The sequence below is a fragment of the Drosophila santomea genome, chromosome 3L, assembly GCF_016746245.2.
Source record: "Drosophila santomea strain STO CAGO 1482 chromosome 3L, Prin_Dsan_1.1, whole genome shotgun sequence".
Lineage (NCBI taxonomy): Eukaryota > Metazoa > Arthropoda > Insecta > Diptera > Drosophilidae > Drosophila > Drosophila santomea.
In genome coordinates this window covers 22,472,716-22,489,286 of record NC_053018.2, presented here as the reverse complement: position 1 = coordinate 22,489,286, position 16,571 = coordinate 22,472,716, and the positions used below count along the sequence as shown (strand labels likewise).

Below are 16,571 nucleotides of genomic sequence, written 5' to 3'. Positions count from 1 at the left end.
CTGGCGTCGTCGAAAGTTCCAACCCCAAAAAGTAGTTTGTTTACCATTCTGGAGGAGCTTTCTTGGGCAAAGACGACAAGAGAATACTCTGGGGGAGCGGGCGCGTAAAACAAGGTGGTGAGTTTGTATAGTAAATTTATTTCGGCTTCTTTGTGTTAGACCAGAATACAATTGAAATTTGGAAACAATTGTTAGGTTTATATTTAGTTTACTAAGTATTTTTTGCTTTTACTTGTACGAACAATAAATACACACGCAAGACCGTAATATGTAATCAATAATTAAATTTCATATATGTATGCGTGTTCATGCTATTGATGAACCATCGAAAGTCGGAGCCTAGGACCTAGATCCCAAGGACTTTTATCCTGGCCCAAAGCTGATCCGCAGTAATCTATGTGAATGGTTTAAATTGGGATACTATTATATAAAAGTTAATTACTGCTGGACTAATCGCATTCATTTACAATTAAAAGCGGGTTAACAATTAAACAAAAATTATAAAGATTCAATTCAATTTCGAAAAAATTAGGAATACATATGTGCAATACTTTTGGAGGTTACAATTCAACTTTTGATTACTCGTATTTAATTGTAATATATATATATATATAGGGGATTATTAATATCTGTTATATAATTTAACTTTCCGTTTATTATTTCGCCCTTCACAGTGTCCTCTTCTTCGTCCTCCTCTGTTTGACTGTTTGATGCTTAATTGTTTAACTCGTATTTACATTTGCATTAAAATCGGATCGGAGCAATCTGCTGGGCGCGTCGCTCGACAAATCATCCTTTTTACATAAGTAGTTCTGGCTTTAACAATTTAGTGCAAATTAACAGAAACAATCGGTGATCGACGATCTCGCGAACAATTAAGCTAGACTAGGCGACGACACAAATGCAAACTAGATACACATATCATATACATATATATAATTACAGTGCCTCTCTCCGCGAGAAGTGGATTCATTGTCCACAGCGGCTGAATCCCAAGCCGGAAGGGATCCGATCGCCAAGCAAATGTCTAGACTAACTTCCGATATACAATTTTACACCGCTTCGTGTTTGTTTCGGTGTTTTTAACATGGTTTTTAGATGGTGGCTGCGCGGCTTGTCTATCGATTCGAGTTGTGTATAGCTGCAAGGCTAGATGCATGGCTTAGACAATGGAATTAGTGAATCGATTGCCCGAAGTGGACCAAAGTCAACATGACTGGTCTGGAGGCCGCCACGAAGTTCGATTGTTTAAAATTAGAGCTAAGTGCTACGGCTTAAAATAAATACATTGGTTTCTATGTTTACTCGCTTCAACATATCGCGCATCTTAAAAACAACACTAATATTTATGAAATAAATCTGGTCTTCTCTTCTGTTACAATTTAGGGGCTTGTATTTTCTGTGTCTGTATCTGAATGTGTGGTGTACGCAAGCACCCGGGTTTGACTCGCTCGCAGCACTTGACTAATATTTTTGATTAACCATATCTAAAGGTGAAGAGAGAGGGAGAGAGAGGTAGATAGTGATAAGTGAAATGAAATCAAAAATTTACGCGTTGCATAACAAACAATAAAATCAATAAAAATCGTCAAACTTAAGCTACATTCATTTTATATGTCTTGAATCATTCATGAAACAATGACAATCCAAAATCATCCAAAAGGTAAACAAAGATTTAATTTAATTTGCGGGAGCTTGGAAAACGATCTTGAAAGGAGTTACTTAAAATGGGGGACTTGAGTACGGCTGTCGCAGACCTGAGACCCCGCAAGGCTGAGTCAATCCATCTAGCCATTGGTCGCCTCGCAGCTCGGGCAGTGTGTGAAAAAGCGATTCAGCATGCAGATCTATGTTAATGGGATCTCATGTTCATGCCTGCGCATGTGTAAGGTCTCATGTACAGGAAGTTTTTAAAAAATACCGAGCTTACTGCTAAGGAGGTGTTGATCTGATCGCTGGACGGCATATGTCGATTGGAGACTGAATGCCTACGCCACCTATCCAGCGACCGAAGATTACTATTTTTGTTCGATATATGCACAATAACAAGTTCGATGGTCAAAGACGTTTTGTCGGATTGCCAAACTGGCGGAGGCTGGCTGTGAGGTTGACTTCTGGACCTACTGTTTATATACCTGGCGTGTAAGTGGTCTGCTCCGTTGTGTTAAGCGATGTATTCTCGTTAGCTGCTACAGGAGCGCCTGTGAAAGGGTTTACTCCCACGGCTCCGCTAGGCGGGGGCATTGCAAAAACAGGCTGTCCTCCGGCCTGTTCGCGCGGCTGTGAGGTCACGGGGGCTCCACCCGCACCCAAGTTTACGTCGTCGAGGTCAACGTCCTCCTGCGGGATACAAAAAGAAGAGATTAGGATTTCTGTTGGTACTTTAGTTTCTGCAGCGAGTTTTGAGAGCTTGGAGGGATGATCCCATAAGCAATGTTTAGTCAAAAACCTTCGGTGGGTAAGCTGCCTACAAGCCATGTCCACTATTCTACAGTTGAGCTACGACCACTACCATACACTTGTGTTATGAATAGAAGGATACTTAAAGCCAAATACTACAAAATTAAAATCAGCCAAATAACAGCAGTGAAAGAAAATCATAAAAAATTTACCAAGCATTTACATCAGTACTTTCAAGAACGGCGTTTTTTATTTTGTCATCTCTTCTTCTGTTATCTCGATCGAGTTAATTGAATGACTTATGTTAGTAAGACGTGTTCCCTTGGAACATATAAATTTAGATTGTTTACCGTTTAAATAGAGCTCAGATTTGGCTTTGTGTTAGTTAGTTGGTGGATGGGTGCCTTGTGCCAGGTGACGGCGGTAGGCAGGTCGCAGGTGATCTTGCACCTATTTCATGCTGTACTTGTGCTGGTATTATTTTCGAATCGCATACTTACAAGGCGTGGCGGCTGTCCCATATGCGGTGGCATATCGTTGCCTTCTCGATTGCCATCGGGGCGCTGACGGCGAGGTCGAGAGCGAATGTGTGGTGGTTGTGGGTGGTAGTAGGTGGTGGATATGATGAGTCGATCGCAAAGAGTTTTGAGAAAAAAAAAGTTAAACAAAAATAGAACGTAAGTCTATAGCTTCTCTGCCTTAGCTTGCAAACTAACAAAGGAAGAAGACTTCTAGTGTGGGTGCAAACTAAATTTGTATGCGTAATGGGACACTTAAAAAACAAGAAAAGCAATCGTGGGTAAAACAAAAATGGTTGAACATTTTTCTGAAAGTGCAGTTTCGCAGAATTTGTCTCGAGAAATCCGAGCGTGTACGTGTTGACGTTATTTATTAGTTATTTTTCAATAGAGAGAGCAACGTTGGAAGCATTTGATGATTTTCGTGAAGTACAAAAATACAAAACAATCACTAAAAACGAATAATACAAATATAATTCTAATGAATCGGAAAGGTTTTGGGTTAGTTTACCTCTGGTCTTAAAGTCAGTATTCTGATTACTGCATTGTTTGGAGAATAGATAACCAAAAATCAAAACCAAACTTCATACTTACCCCAAAATAAACTAATTACAAAACAGTGCAGACTAGTGTTTGTACGGGTGTAAGGAAAACCAATCGATGGAGATGGTGCGCCAAGAAAGCTTATAAACCAGGAAAATTATACTAAGAAATGGTTAAGCGTTTATTGATCGGGTAGCAGTAAAGCTAAAAGTGTAAAAGTGTCCATTCCAGATGTAGGGGCACGTTTTTGACTAAACATTAGCTTCTCAAAAGGAACAATGATACGGATCTTCCCACAAAAATCATCAAAGTTGGTTTGGTGTTCGGTTGGTAGTAGTCAGTGTGTGGGTGGATGGGAAGCATGCGTTAGTGTTAATGTTTTAGCTTTGCACCGGATTGGTTTTCTTGTTTTCTCTTTTGTTAACTAAATCAAAATGATTTAAGTTTTTGGCGGGCTGGGTTGGGGCAGGTTTTATAATTGAACTTGGCAGAGCCAATTTAAACTTCACTCACATTCAAATGTGCATACTGATCGTGGGACTCGTTGACCGGCGGCTTGAACTTGCCGCAGCAGAAGTTGCAACAGCAGCAGCAGCAGCAGCAACAACAGCATCCAGTGATCACAGCACAGCAGATAACCACCGCCTGCAAAGAAAATCAGAGATTACTTAATGTGCCGCCTAGTGACGCGAAATACCCTGATTCCTGACCTTTACAGCCGGGGACGTGACCACAAAGTATGCGTTGACATTTTCTTCGCCAAACTGCTCCGCTATGTACAAGCCCAAAGAGCCATAGTTGTCGTATATGTTTCGCTTCGTCTGGTCGCTTAGTATCGAGTGGGCCCGGTTTACTTCCTTGAACTGCATATATATAACGTTTAGTAAAGCATAGACCCATTTTTCGAAATATTTTACCTTATCAGCCGCATCGACATTGTCCGGGTTCTTGTCGGGATGGTATTTGAGTGCGAGTTTCCGGTAAGTCTTTTTAATATCATCTCCGGTGGCTGTCTTCGGAAGTCCAAGGATCTCGTAAAGCGAGTCGCCAGATGTCCTAAATAAAGGAAAAACCAAAGTGAATATGGGTCTTTGCATTGCATAGGATTACTATCCACATCTCAGCATATGGAATTAACTGTTGATGACTACACTCAGGGTAAGACCTCGGAGCTGGCTAGCGAAGTTGCACTTCCCTCCGACATTCCTTCACCAGCGTAGGTCACATTCTGACAGAGTGCGATAAAGCCCAGCCATCGCAAGTACCAGTGGACTATGAGTCACCGCAGCAACAGTTAGCCCTGGCACGCGATGGAAGCTCTACCAGGGGAGCACTTGGCCCTCAGGGCTTGCCTGCACCCACGGACTAGGCGTTGGCATTGAGGGCGCCCAGTTTGAAAGCAACTGGCATTGATGGCTCTGCAGCAGGGGCGCGTGCAACATAAATTGCACCTTTCCCATGCAAACTGTATGGATTTTCTTAAGCAGGTGTGTGCTATTTATAAGCTTGGCAAGTTCAGGGGAGGGAAGGCTGAGTATGCTTAAACGCGCTCTGAATATCAGCGAGCTGATAAGACGGTGAGCGCTCGACAAAGTGGTTGAGGACCACGGTGATGAGGGTGATTACGGGCTCAAGCGGATGCGAGCTGCAGGGTCGTTGGGCGTCGGGCGGCCGCACAGGGCCAAGGACGTTGGCAGGCATCACGACAATCTATGCCAACTCGCTTTTGACTGGGCCAAACTAATGCGGTTAGTGCTGGCATTACTCATACACGGTAGAATTAGAGAGCGGGCTAACGCGGCCGTAAAACTCTGTCCGATAACGGTCAGGTTGAATAGTTAGTTGGTTGTCGAGTTATTGGATCTGCAGGTCTGTTGTTATCGCGCACTTATGGCGGAATTGGTATGTGTTGCATGGTACAACCTAAATAGAACAATATTCGCGAAATGAAGGATTTGGAGCCAAGAGGAATGTCAAAAACAGCATACTGTGGCATACTGTGTACTTCTAGAGCGTAATTCTATTACATAGCACATATTTTAATGATATCGTCTCGAACCTTGATCGATGATGCGTGTAGCTCTTTTTCTTCCTGTTACATTATTCTGCGTAATACAACACAAATTAAAACTATGCCAGTAAACGATTGTTGATATCAGATAGAAATCGACTTCCGTCAGATTGCCAAATTCGTCCTTGGCCTTGCCCAGGACGAAATCGCTTGTCCGAAATCGTACGCCAGCCGTAGCTGCCCTCTCCTTCTTTCTGCCACAGCCTAATGCTACCCCTGACCCTGTTCCTTGCTTATCCCGACGCTGCAAAGGAAAATGCCTACTAGCTCAAGAAAACTTCTGCCGCGAAAAATCAATTTCGCGCCGACAGCGCTGCTTGCGCGCAGCTGCTACTCACACTCGCGCACGGGCTGAGCGTGTGTACTCTGCCCACGGCGAGTGTGTGTGCGCCGTGTAGGAAAAATGAAGGAGCACAGCAAAATACTTACGAGAGTTTTCTCTTGTCCATGCCAGGTGCGCTCATTTTAATGTTGCTGCTTGTGTCACTTTGCCTGCGAACGGGTAATTTGCACTAGCAATCGTTGTGACACGCCCTGAAAGTCTGTGCCTGTCAAGAACCACAATCTGTCCGTATATTCTTCGAACTGCAGTTTGAGACGTCCGTATAGATGCCTCGATTCTTATTTTTTTCGCAACGAAATTGGAGCTGGAACTGAAGCGATGTTCTTTCCTATCGATATACTTTCCGCCATCGATGATTCCCATAAAAATTGCCTCGAGTAGCCCTGGTTTTCAAGCTCCTAAGCATTCTCTGTTGTCGACCAAAACGCCATCTATCATAATATGAATATCTACTGGGGGTATATTGCGTGAAAAAGTATCGTGGAATGTATGTAATCCGCATTTAAAACTATTTTAGGATGAATTTATACATTCATACGACACCAAACGTTATTTACCGGCATATCTTACGAAATTTGACTTCATGGGTGCATTTCAATAAGGAATAGTACAAAAATAAATTATGTTCACTAAAAGGCGTTCTTAAAAAAAACCAAACTAAAAAACATAACTAAATTGCATGTAAAATTGGCCATAAAAGACAATGATTATTTTTAGTTTTGTGTAGTTATCCAGGGTATACGAGAGTTGGAACGCCCTGCTTCGTTCGACCGGTTGAAATTTACTAACGCGTGGCAGACACCAGACAGCTGCTGTGACACATATGGACTAGAGTCGAAAAACATGTTGCGCCTGTAAAAGGGAACCAAATCGACTGGGATTCAATTAAAAGGAGTGCCGAAGCGCTCCGAAGCGATTCTATTGTGATGGGCGAACCGAAAGCCAACACGGAGCCTGGGGAGGAGCAAGCCTTCAACTGCGAGGATGAAGCCAACGCCATCATTAAAGATGTCAAGGCGCACGTCGCTGAGATCTGCATCTCCTCAAAACTAGCGAGCGATGCCACGCAAATTTACTTAAACATCAGGACCATCGAGAGCGCCACATGCTGCGTTCAGGTGACCAGTCGTGGCTTCAAGATCGTCTCTTCCCAGTACGACACTATAGACGAGGAAAGCCGGATCTCCGCGCTACTTTGCAACGGACAAGAGCAGGGTAACGACAATGAGGAGGAGATATTTGAAACGCCGTACGCGCTGCTCGATAAGATCAGCCCCCGCTACGTCGAGTCGTTTGGCAATCAGCTGTGCCAGCAGCTCAGAGCGCTGCAACAGATGCGAACCGAGTTGAACGAGGAGGACGAGGAGGAAGAGGAGTGATGGCAACCGAACTCCAGCTTCCAAACGAGGCTGTATACTCATTAGACAGAAGATTTTAAAGCTAGTTTAATTGAATGTTTATTCTTAATGGCCGAGCTTGAGCTCCGATTTCCTACATATACAAATGTGTGTGTCAGTGCCGCTAAAGTATTTCCGCGTGAGTTGGTAATGCAATCCTCCTTGCTTAGCAAACAAATGTCGCTCCAGATTCGCTTTAGACCTTAAGACGTTTCAAGAATAAAGATTGTGATTGCAACTCCAGGTCCGTCAGTTTGCGTACAGTAGGCACCAGCTGCTCGACATGGTCCTCGTAGCTGCTGCCAGTGTTGAAATTCTTTTGACCGTACACAACCTTGCCGTCGAAGTCATTAACTGGCACCTCCATGGCCTTGTCTACCTGCTGGATGGTGATGTTCAAGTGGTCCTCAACTTCGGCGAGTAGGTTTGGTTCGTTGTACCAGATGCAGCATCCTCGGACTTCGGTTAAGTTTGTGTTGTTGCAGTTACGACCCCGCGACTTGCACCACTCGCCGTGGTACCAAACTTTCTCCGGAACTGTGGCCACCAAACTGATAGCCAACCCCATGCGCTCCGCTCTTCCCACACGTCCAATGCGATGAACGTAATTGGTCTTATCATCGGGCAGCGTCACATTAATCACTGAGGATAAGAAAGTATTTTGTAATTAATTCAAAGATGTTCATTGTTTTTAAAATTAACGAGAACTTACTGAACGGCAGCCCAGTAATGTCTAGACCACGAGCTGCCACGTCCGTACAAATCAGGAACTTGACCTGTTGCCGCTTAAACATTTCCAGGTTTTGTTTACGCTCCTGCGGTTTTCGATCACCATGAAGGCAGACGCACGAGTAGCGTTGTCCGCCTCGCTGGCGGAGATATCTCTCCAAGTTGTCACAGTCTTGCTTGGTGCGGCAGAATATAATGGCCCGGTCCATTTTGTGTTTCTCTATAGCGTGCACACAGTATTCGCCCTTGAGCAACTTGACTGCCTGCGACAGCGTCTCCTGGGAATGATTGCCCGGATGAACGTTGTCTCGGTCGTGGACGCCGTCAGTGCTAATGAGTTGGCGTAGCGACTGCCAGCTAGTGTCCACCTGCGGATCGACAAGACAGACGACGTGGTGAACCGTCTCAGGGACAGCATCCTCCCCCTTCAGGTCCACCCAGGTGGGGAAATGCATCAAGCGCTCAGCCATCTTCTTTACTTCAAATGCGTGCAGCGTGGCCGAGCAAACAACCATCTGCAGACGGCGACCATCCGTGGTGATTTTGGGTATTTGTTTGTGTAGACGGTCAATCAACTCGGTGTAACCCTGCTTGAGAAGTGCGTCTGCCTCATCCAGGATGAAAAAGCGGCAGTGGGTGAGCAGGACCAGGCCACTGTTGATCATCTCCTCCAGCCGTCCGGGCGTGCCCACCACTATGTGAGTGCCCTGCATCAGCTGCGTCTTTTGCTCCTCCAACCTCACTCCACCAATAAGCAGCAGGGAGCGAACCTCTGTGTTGCTCAGGTGGTACTTAAGCTTCTCGATTTGTTTATAGGTTTGCTCGGCCAATTCTCTGCTGGGCTCGATGATGATGGCCTGAGGTGCGTTAGGCGCCGGCTTGGCGGACGCTGCCCCAGCTGTGGGACTGGCCAGCGGATTGGCCTTGCTATGCTCGGGTCCAGCCTGGTAAGCGCCTACAAACCCGTTAGCCGGAGCATACTTAAAGTCAGTCTTTCCAAAGTTGAACTGCATTTCCGCGTTCTTAAGCACCACCGCCGGGTAGAAGGTCTCTTTGGCAAGGTTATCCGGCAAGCGGAACGCCACGCCTAGGTTTTGCCCATTCTTGGAGAAGCTTACCTCCTGGCGTTGCAAGTCGAGCAGGCAGCCGATGACGTCTGCCTTGCCGAATGCCTCACCGTAGTCGTCAAATTGGCGGTTGTTGGACTTTTTTCCGGTGCCACCGAATCCAAAACCGAAGCGGCAAGTGCCCAGATCGAGGTTTGCCTGCTGCGTAGACCAGCCCACACGACACAGTCCTTCGTCCGTTACCGTGGCCTCAAAGTAAAACTTCCCCTTTCCGCGAACGCCAGAGGTGGCCCGACATCCGTGCCACTCCTTGAACTCCCGCGACTGGCAACGCATGCCATCAGGAGTGACGGCAAGCGCGTTTCCCCGGTCAAAGAAGGACATGGTCCACGGGGACACCGCTCCTCCAACTGCACCGCCCTTGCCAGCCTTTCCCTCCTCCAAGTCCCGCAAGGTCTCCCACACGATTTGCAGAATGGGCAGGCAGAAGGCACCTGTTTTTCCGGAACCAGTTTCGGCGGCCATCAGCACATCACCGCCTCCCAAGATTAGGGGAATGGCCTCAGCCTGGACGTCGGTGGGCAGACTGCAAATAAATGTGTATGCAATATGGCAACCAAGAGGGTATGTATTCTTACGTCCAGTCCAATTCGTCAGTGGCCTTTCCCAGCTCCGGAAGCAAACCAAACTCTGCGAGGCAAGACAAATAAGGCATGAACACCTCAAGTATTGATTTTCACTTACCTTCGAATGCAGTCATTTTGAGAATAATTCAAAAATCCACGTTTCTTCTGCCTCTCGAAAGCCGGTTGATTTATTTAGTTTGATATGCGTTCAACTTATTTCACATTGACAGTAGTCGGGGTGAACCAGCTCGCGAACTCGGTAGTCGGAACTTTTTAGAGATGTAGCTTGCGCTGGTAAATAAATTGAATTATTCGATAACATTATTTTGAATTAAGAGTTTATACATAGTTATACATTGTTTACTAATAGTCTGCGGAATGTCCTTTTTTACAAGGTAAGAAAGTTTATGGTCTACTTGAAGTGTAGATCATGAAGTGCATGAAGTTATATTACCTTTACCTTATGTGTGTTTTACTACTTGTTTGGCGAACCCCAAATTTTCTCGGCTAGCCGAAAAGAAAAATAACAAGACTTGGTGGCTTTTATGAAACAGCTGATGGACGAATAAAGCTACGGCGACATCACTGTTGCTCGCTCAAAATCAGTGGTGGAAAACGCCGATTTGCAAACAGCTGTGATTTTTGGATCCTGGCCAACACTTACATTGTATACGCGTAAAATCGCGCAGATTTTTTGTTGTCCTGTGGAATGTTTTGTAAAAGTGCTAATTGTGCGAGGGAGATCATGTAAAACTGGGCGTAACCCACAAAAGCTAAATGCACCCGCACCCGTCAGCAGGTTGAATCCGTTTTTCCGCACTCCTGCTCTTGCTAATGCACTTTTCCGTTTGCGCAGTAACTTTTCACTCGGAGGATGTACTATCCAGTGGGCTGGCCCAAGCGGGTGGGCCTGGCGATGCCTGGCGAGAGCGCCAGCATCCGGCACATCGGTTGCGACGCGGTCAAAATACTCGTGGCCGCCGTGGGCGATGACTTCCTGGGCATTTGGTACGCGAATCCGCTCATTCCGATCGCCTACTTCCGGCGGACGGAGAACTCCCTTCGTCAGTACGGGGCCAACCAGCAGATTGTATGGAAGCCGGACTCTCGGCAGCTTGCCCTGCTTACCGCGTCCGGCGCCTTGCTGTTGTACCAACTGGACTTCGATGCCAACGGTAGTGGAATCCTGCAGCAGGTCGATCCGCCCGCCGCGAGCCTCAAACGGGATTCCGCCGAGCTTTTCATTAAAGAGAACATACCCCGGCTGAGCTTGCGCGAACTGTGCAGCGTTACTTTGGGCTCCGTCATCACCACTGTGTGCTGCATTAGCCTCAGCGAATTGCTCTTGGCCACCCAGTCGTGCGAGCTACTGCGTCTGCAGTGGACGGAACTGGAACACGCAGAGAACGACCTAGAGCTGCCAGCCCTATCTGCAATTAAGCTGCGCGACATTCCCTTCTACGTGCAGCAGCAGCCCCAGCAGTCGTCTGCCCGGAATGTGCCGCCCTTGAGCAGGGATTCGTACGTGGCCGCTCTAGAATATTCGCCGTTCATCGGTGGCTGTGCAGCCGTCTTCAGCGACCAACGTGCCGCCTTCCTGATTGCCAACCATCTGAGATTTGAGACCGATCACATGCACGGCTTCTGGGTGCCGGATGTGGAGGATGCAAGTGTCTGCAGTGTCAATCACAAATTCCGACTCTTGGCCTATGGTCAAGAGAGTTCGGCGGTGAATGTGTACGCAATTGATGATGCCACCGGGGGATTGGAGTTTTCTCATCGCCTTATGCTCACAGAAAATGTACTCCCAGACAGTCTGGGTTCGGTAAATGAGCTAAAGTGGAGCCCTGACGGCTGCGTCCTCGCAGTGAGTTGGAAAAATGGCGGCCTGTCTCTTTGGAGCACATTCGGGGCATTGCTAATGTCTACTCTGAGCTGGGATTTCGGCCATAACGTAGATTTAGTTCGCCAAAATCCACTCAAGCTCCGTCGACTCGAATGGTCAACCGAGGGCTATCAGCTTTTCATGCTGAAACAGGAGCCGGAAACTGACAAAAGCAATGTGCTTCAGATGCAGTTTGTGAAGAGCGTTCTGAGTATGAATCCCTGCATGACGACGAGCCCGCACATCTTACTGCAAGGTGACGACTGCCTGTATCTCAATCAGGGCAACAATCTGGAGCTGACTTATGCCGGTAGCCATGGAACGTTTCCATCGAGCGGTGTGGGTTCTAATGAAGGCATTTCCGGCGATGGAGACTGTCTGGAGTTAAAACAAAGTCCACACACAGGCAGCATTCTTACGGAGAGTAAGTATTGGACAGTATTGCAGCTGCCGCTCAACTACGCGGCCACAAACTGGCCAATCCGATATGCTGCTATCGATCCCGACGGACTTCACTTGGCGGTGGCTGGTCGCACTGGACTGGCGCACTATTCTCTAGTGACCCGGCGATGGAAGCTTTTTGGCAATGAGTCGCAGGAGAAGGACTTCGTTGTTTCCGGCGGCCTACTCTGGTGGCATGGCTTTATAGTCATGGGCTGCTACTCGCTTCTAGACCGCACAGATGAGTTGCGTTGCTATCCGGCAGATTGCAAACTAGACAACCAATACGGACACAAGCTGCAGGTGCGAGCACCAGTTATTAGTCTGAACTCATTTCGACACCAGTTGATCGTACTCACTGCCGATGGAATAGTGAGCCTGTTTAATATGTCGAAAAAATCCGCCTACGCCCTGGATATTGAGTGCGCCTATGAATTGGATGTGAAGAGCATTTGCATCCACCCTGCATGCATTGTTAGTCTGACCGTGACTAACCTTAAGAATGAGCTAAAGCCCCAGGGACAGCTGGGTGGAGATCAGGCAGAGACTATCATTGTGAATGTATGCGGCCGCATATTGATGATACAACGCGATGCCGGCGAACAGGTATGATTGACTGATACTAGAGATACAAATCATTTATACATTTAATCCGCGTTACGTTGGCTACAAAAAGAGGTAGGATTTATGGTTACCTTTAAAGCTTCGCGGGCAATTACTACCATTTATCATATAACAACTAATGCCAAAATCCGTTTTTACCAAATAGGTACCAAACACCTTGCTGGCTACATGCCTGGCTAGCTGCGTTGAGGTCTTTTGGCTGTCACACTCCCTGGAACGCTGTGCGATGCGTGACTGCCTTTGGCTTTACTCGGGAGCCCACGGAATGCGTGTATGGCTTCCGATTTTGCCGCCGGGAAGGGAACGTCGCGAAGGAGAGCATGGCGGCGCCCAGCGTCTGCACAGTTTTATGTCAAAGCGAATCATGCTGAGCTTTCCGCTGAAGCTTTATCCGCTGGTCGTGCTCTTTGACAATGTGATCGTACTGGGGGTTGAGAACGAAAGCACACTTTACGCCAATGAGAAAGGCTCCCACTTCTCTCTACCGTTCGCCGTGATGGAACGCAAGTCGCAGATTTATCTGCACAAGGTACTTCGGCAGCTGATAAAGCGCAACCTGGGTTACTCTGCTTGGGAAATGGCACAGTCGTGTTGCTCGCTGCCATATTTCCCGCACGCCCTGGAACTGCTCCTACACGAGGTTCTTGAGGAAGAGGCTACCAGCAAACAGCCCATTCCGGATGCACAGCTGCCCAGTATTCTTGACTTTATAAGGGAGTTCCCTGTCTACTTGGAAACAATTGTTCAATGTGCCCGCAAAACGGAGATCGCCCTGTGGCCGTATCTATTTTCGATGGCTGGTAAGCCGAAGGACTTATTCCAGATGTGTTTGCAGTCGGAACAGCTAGACACGGCTGCGAGCTACTTGATAATCCTTCAGAATCTGGAACCCTCTGTTGTTAGCAAGCAATATGCCACTATGCTGCTGGACATTGCTTTGCAGCAGCGAAAGTGGGAGCTGGCTAAGGATTTGATCCGGTTCCTAAAAGCTATAGATCCAAATGAGATCGACTCACCGCGGTCGTCGATGGTGGTGAATGTGAAAATTGCTCCGCCTCCCCAGGTGAACACACAGCAGCAAGTGAATCAAAATGCGGATGCCTTTAACATGGTTTTGGGCCCAATTGCCAGAGAGAGAAGCTTCTCCACCACGGTGACCAGCAATCTGCCCAAAGATAAGCAGGCATCTGCAGCTTCAGGAGTTGCACCTGTGACCGAAAGCAGCAGTTCAGGTGCACCCTCGGTGGTGCGCCGGCGGTCCACTAAGCAGCGAGAGACGTTTTGCATCGATCTGATATTGCAGCGCCATGCTCGACAACTTCTGCAGAACCACAAGCTAATGGATTTGGGCTACATGTGCGCTTATCTGGACTTTCACCTTGTCAGCTGGCTTTCGCAGGAATCGGAGCGGGCAGCCAAGTTGGATGATTTCGCCGGCGCTCTGCAGGTGCTACACGAGGAACTAGAGCTCCCCACTCCATTTCCGACTCCGACAAAGGACGACTTTGCTCAGTTACGCGGCACTCTTCGACAGACAGGAGGTGGTGGATCTTCGCAGACGTCGGAATCTGGCTATTTCAGTTTGGCCACGCCCAATGGGGCAGCAACACAGTCGCCCCAGTTGCAGCCAAGCATACGGGAAGAGGAGGAAGAACTGCAGCAGCCCACCTCCCTACCAATACTTAAGACGCGGTCTGGATCGCAGCTGTCGTTCGACAACTTTCGCTACCGCCGTCTGTACTCGCTTCCGGCATCAGAGGACGACCTAGCCGTGGATATGCTACCTCAAAAGCTGTCCATTAAACTGCGTTACTTGTTGCAGCTGTTCATCGAGGCGAACTGCACGGACTACGCCTTGGTTCTTTCAATTTTGCTCCAGGATGCGGCTTCCATCTCGCGGATTGTAAACGGAATTATCCGGAGCGAATCGGTTCACACCTGTCGGCGTACGGAATCTGCGCTCAAGCAATTAAGTCAGAGCACCTTTGAACACAGCGGATCTTTGTACCGGGGGTTTGTCCTCACCTTGCAGCCGCATGTTTACCTGCTAGAGCAGTACATACAGTCTTTGGGGGATGCCACCTCCTCGCAGCTCCAAGATGCCGGCCCGGCCACCGAGCAGGGCGTGGACGTCACCACTGGACTCCAAGGACAGCAGAACGAAGAGGGCGAGTTTGTGCCAAATTCGCAGCAAGCAAACGGAAACAAATGGACCATGGCGGACCTTAATACGAATCACCAGCGGCTCACGCGGCACGCAAGTCTAGAGTCTAACGGGAACGCATCGGTGGCTAGCGGTTCCTCTGCCCATTCAACGCCCACCCAGCGACAACTGCTGCCGCAGAACAGCCGCGAGCGTGAGGGCTGTCGCCTCATGTAATGTGGTAGCCGTTAGACGTAATCCGAGAGGCGTAATCCGTACTACACATACTCAGCGTAAGGACGTAGATACGTACTTTTTTGTAGATGCATGGGTTAAGCGTTTTGTTGCTATAACTCGTTGTTAAAATTTTCCGTAAATTGTAAGCCAGCGTGCACACTCACACAGGGTTAGAGAGAAGACCGGATGGAAACTTTCACGCAAACAACGAAGCGTCGCCGGCTAAACAAAAAAAAAAACCGTATGAAGCATACGAAACGTAATCCATAATTTAGTAGATGAAATTTGCTGCAATATTTGTTAATTAAAATTATACAAACAATATACTTAAATATACAAATCAAATACAATTATATTTTTACTAATAAATGAAACCATTTAACAAAAATCATCCCTGTGTTCTTTACGAGCTCGTTCAGGTGTCAACTCTACTCTAATTTCACTGTTGAAATAAGAATTTGATTAAAGAACCTACCAACCATGAATAAAAAAAGGAAGATATTGCTTTAGTAGAAAGTGAACAAGAAGTAAAATTCAATTGCCAACATTACTTCTTCCAACAGGCATCTGTCAGCTGATGCCGGAAACCGGAAATGGTTTGTATTTTCAAGTTTCCTCATTTTTCGGGGGATCAAAGGCCATTCACCCTCGGCGACTATTGTGACCTGGCAGGTTGACTCTGCGACAACGTCGGTTGTAATTTCTTGGCCCGCTGCTGCTGTAAAAGTTAATCGCTGTGACTGATTCATTACGTGCTGTGCTTGATTTGGTAATGCAGGTGGTAGTTAGGATAAAGCGTACACCGTAGTTTGTGTCCGTGTTGTGTTGCGCTTTGAAGTTTTCCCAGAAGTTCGAAATTCACATGCCCACTATAAATTCACACACTCAGAGAAACGGTCTTCCTATTTGTAATTCTGAACAGACTTGTAAAGAACTAGCAAAGAATCCAAACCATTCTCATTACAACATTTAAAACCTAAATGCTAAATTATCTAATATTGAAATTTGTTAAATTTCTATGACTTCACAGAGAGTGGCGGTCGTTACAGAAAAAAACAAGATTGTTCAACCTCGTCGTTCTTTTTATTTGGCAACCTACAAAATATATTTGAATCAATTATTGTTAAAATAAAAGAATTGTATTTTTAATTGTTAAATAAAAAAGCACCTATATTTTTGTTGAGTGTGGAATCGGTCTGAGGATGGTGGACGCGGCAGGTTACAATAAAAGTCTTACTGGGCGTAAACACTGTAATGTGACGATGCAGCAGGCAAAGTCGCAGAAGCTGCGAGCTGCCTCTCAAGAGTCGAGGCACCTGGGGCCCAATATTTAAGTTGGGAAGCAGGAATCCGTGTTCTGCGCATCCTTCCGCATCCTGGAGGGCTGAAATACAACTATTGACGCTCCACCAATGACGCTCCACAATGTCGGCCTACGTTCAGTTGTGGTGGCGGTGGGCGCAGCGGCATCACATAAATAAAAGCATCAACACCAGACACATTGCAAGTTGCAGCGGAAGTCGTAGCCGTCACCGTCAAGTGCGCAG

General features: G+C 47.0%; 4 protein-coding genes across 6 annotated transcripts; 2 read left to right on the top strand and 2 right to left on the bottom strand.

Annotated features, from left to right (window-relative positions):
• Positions 1 to 118: 118 nt before the first annotated feature.
• LOC120448532 (dnaJ homolog subfamily C member 5 homolog) lies at positions 119 to 6,198 on the bottom strand. 2 transcript variants are annotated; one of them, XM_039630573.2, is made up of 7 exons: positions 5,962 to 6,198; positions 4,379 to 4,517; positions 4,172 to 4,324; positions 3,975 to 4,106; positions 2,901 to 2,963; positions 2,136 to 2,340; positions 119 to 1,487 (listed from the first exon to the last, which is right to left on the bottom strand). In XM_039630573.2, exons 1-7 carry the CDS (start codon positions 5,994 to 5,996, stop codon positions 1,465 to 1,467), a joined length of 750 nt encoding a protein of 249 aa, XP_039486507.1. In that variant the 5' UTR covers positions 5,997 to 6,198; the 3' UTR covers positions 119 to 1,464. The 2 variants fall into 2 exon arrangements, with proteins under 2 accessions (XP_039486507.1, XP_039486508.1); XM_039630574.2 differs by lacking the exon at positions 2,901 to 2,963 and having other exon boundaries at positions 5,962 to 6,197.
• Positions 6,199 to 6,640: 442 nt separating this feature from the next.
• On the top strand, positions 6,641 to 7,510 carry LOC120450590 (GSK3-beta interaction protein). Its single transcript, XM_039633711.2, has one exon. It carries the CDS (start codon positions 6,802 to 6,804, stop codon positions 7,252 to 7,254), a length of 453 nt encoding a protein of 150 aa, XP_039489645.1. The 5' UTR covers positions 6,641 to 6,801; the 3' UTR covers positions 7,255 to 7,510.
• LOC120450589 (ATP-dependent RNA helicase Ddx1) lies at positions 7,308 to 9,953 on the bottom strand. The gene is made up of 4 exons (XM_039633709.2): positions 9,813 to 9,953; positions 9,707 to 9,758; positions 7,985 to 9,654; positions 7,308 to 7,914 (listed from the first exon to the last, which is right to left on the bottom strand). The coding sequence occupies exons 1-4, from the start codon at positions 9,826 to 9,828 to the stop codon at positions 7,469 to 7,471; spliced, it is 2,184 nt and encodes a 727-aa protein (XP_039489643.1). The 5' UTR covers positions 9,829 to 9,953; the 3' UTR covers positions 7,308 to 7,468.
• Positions 9,954 to 9,955: 2 nt separating this feature from the next.
• Positions 9,956 to 15,412, top strand: LOC120450588 (guanine nucleotide exchange factor subunit Rich). 2 transcript variants are annotated; one of them, XM_039633708.2, is made up of 4 exons: positions 9,959 to 10,089; positions 10,206 to 10,493; positions 10,551 to 12,626; positions 12,790 to 15,412. In XM_039633708.2, the coding sequence occupies exons 3-4, from the start codon at positions 10,569 to 10,571 to the stop codon at positions 15,022 to 15,024; spliced, it is 4,293 nt and encodes a 1,430-aa protein (XP_039489642.2). In that variant the 5' UTR covers positions 9,959 to 10,089; positions 10,206 to 10,493; positions 10,551 to 10,568; the 3' UTR covers positions 15,025 to 15,412. The 2 variants fall into 2 exon arrangements, with proteins under 2 accessions (XP_043861854.1, XP_039489642.2); XM_044005919.1 differs by lacking the exon at positions 10,206 to 10,493 and having other exon boundaries at positions 9,956 to 10,089.
• The last annotated feature ends 1,159 nt before the right edge of the window (positions 15,413 to 16,571 follow it).